The sequence below is a fragment of the Penaeus monodon genome, chromosome 34 (assembly GCF_015228065.2).
Source record: "Penaeus monodon isolate SGIC_2016 chromosome 34, NSTDA_Pmon_1, whole genome shotgun sequence".
NCBI classification, from domain to species: domain Eukaryota; kingdom Metazoa; phylum Arthropoda; class Malacostraca; order Decapoda; family Penaeidae; genus Penaeus; species Penaeus monodon.
In genome coordinates, this window is record NC_051419.1 from 29,657,254 (window position 1) to 29,659,540 (window position 2,287).

Sequence of the window (2,287 nt, forward strand, 5' to 3'; positions counted from 1 at the left end):
CTACTGGTACATCTGGAGAAAAAAAAAATCCTTCACATTCTAAATAAGACTCAGGGAATTCTGCTACAAGAGCATATGCAAATTAGTCTTTGACGTGTGGAGAAAAAGTTACTCCTTCATAACATTTTCCCAATAATAAATTAGCAGAATACATAAAATATACATCAAGGAAATGGAATTTAATCCTGTACCTTTTAGAAGCAAAATCTAAATCATATCTATAAATTTACTTTCTGACGAACTGACATACGAGAAACTGAGGATTTTCTTCTTCTTTTTTTTTTTGTTCATCAGCTTCCGTCAACTCAAAATTTTCTCTCCACTTATTTCTAAGGTTGAAACGAGAGAAATCCTCCATTTTCAAAACAAAGCTTCAAACGGTAATTACTTAGATAGGTACAAGTGGACATCTCTATAACTTAATTGATTCAGGAATCTTGTTACTAACCCATCGTCATAAAACACCAAATTTGTATTTTCCCCTAATTTTAGTTAGGCACAATACTTACTGCTTTAAACAACTCGTTTAGAAAAGCAGAATCAAGTCAACAATATATCGATATAATGTTATACCGAAGTCACACGAATTATGTTTTATATAAAGTCAGAAAACCGTACAAATAAACTGATCACGCTAGTCTAAAATATCTAGATATTTTGTAAATTTCACGCAGTTTCACCGACCCATACTGGTAAACACAGACAATACTAATTACGAATAACTAGAGACAGATAAAACAGAATCAGATGAATTAAAATGAGTTATAATGACCTGTCAGAAAATGAAGAAGCAATTCGTGCTTTACATAGCACTGTCAAGGACTCTACACTTACGACCTAGATTCTATACAATTCTGTGGTGCATTTCTCTCACTTCTAATAATGTTCGTCTCAAAAACAGCTCTTCAGTTTATAATTGCATAAAGAATGCGATGGTAGGGACCTATGTGCATTTCCCTCTTTAACTGAGTATGCCTCACAGAAAGCTAGCGAATAGTAGGTTACTGTCATTTAAAAAATATATACATTAGTTACTGATAGCAACAGGTAAGGTTCCTGCACAGTCACGATTCTTTCTGAAGGTCACTTCCCCTTTTTAACCCCTTTTTTCAAACATTTTAGCACGGCGTCCCAACTTCGTGCATAAGCATGAGAATCTTGTCCATGAGTGCAACGGCGGTTTCCTTCGCTATGTAAGAGGTGTCGTAGCTGAGGGTGTAGGGCGAGTGTCCTCGGAAGGTGTAGAGCTGGTGAAGCATCGGGAACCCAGTGGAATGTGCGCAGGTAAACATGCCAAGGTCCGTCTGCTGGAGGTGTTCCCCGACGCCTGGAATAACAGATGTCAAATCCCCGACGTTTGTGAGACCGTAGTCACGCAGGGGTTTGGGCTTGGATGCATGAAATTCTACAGGAGATACCTGCGGCATGGTCATCTCCCTCACCACGTTCTGCTGAAGGGCCTCGCCAGACTTCAGGAGAATCGAGAGCCTCTGGTGGAGCTTCCTGGTGTAGTCCCAGAAGTTGTCCCGGACGTCGAAGGGCGTCTCTATCCTGTGCACAGTGGGGCGCACGTGCAGGCCGAGGATCGGGAGGGGGCGGCGCTTCATGTAGCGTCTCAGATCCGTCGCTAGATTGATGCTCAAGTAGTGGGACTCCCCCTCCACTCCCGCCTCCCTCGCCATCTCGATCATGGCTGTGTTAATTACAGCTTCTATACCACTGTTGAATGTGACACCATTGGCCTTGCACTTTGCCGTGAAGGAAGCTAGACACTCTTGGTCGACGTCCCGGTAGACGAAGTCGGTTGCTGGCTTCCCTCCGGGGGGTGGGAAGGCCCTGCTGAGGATGGGCGTGGTGTCGCACGCTAGGAGCTCCTGCTTCATCGCTTCAACTTTCTCGGGTTCCTTCTCGAAGTCCTTCGCGATCTGTTCATCGATCTTGACAATTTCCTCGTTGTTCAGGTAGACCCCAAAGGGCTCATCATTTATGGGTCGTCCAGCTATGACGTCATTCAGCAGGCCCACAAGCTTACCGGTGACAAAGGTCATAGTGAACCCGTCAATCAGTCCGTGATGGGGCATCATAAAGAGCTCATACTGGTAGGGAAAAGCTGCCTTTATTTCGGGCATGGGGCAGGGGGCATCGGCGGCCACGGGGACGAGTCTCGCTTTCCAAGAGGGCGTGCGATCGGCGAAGAGAGCTTCGCTCGCAAACTGTTCTATGACGGCACTGCTCTCGCCTCCCTCCAGATACTGCGAGAAGAAGTGAAACAAGTCAACATTCATTC

General features: G+C 44.8%; 1 protein-coding gene across 1 annotated transcript in view; it reads right to left on the bottom strand.

Moving 5' to 3' along the window:
• Nucleotides 1-276: 276 nt before the first annotated feature.
• Nucleotides 277-2,287, bottom strand: part of LOC119594694 — a gene marked incomplete in the record, with an annotated part of 31,200 nt that continues 29,189 nt past the window's right edge. The window contains 1 exon segment of the mRNA XM_037943750.1: nucleotides 277-2,252. Within this exon segment, the coding sequence (XP_037799678.1) occupies nucleotides 1,119-2,252 (1,134 nt within the window).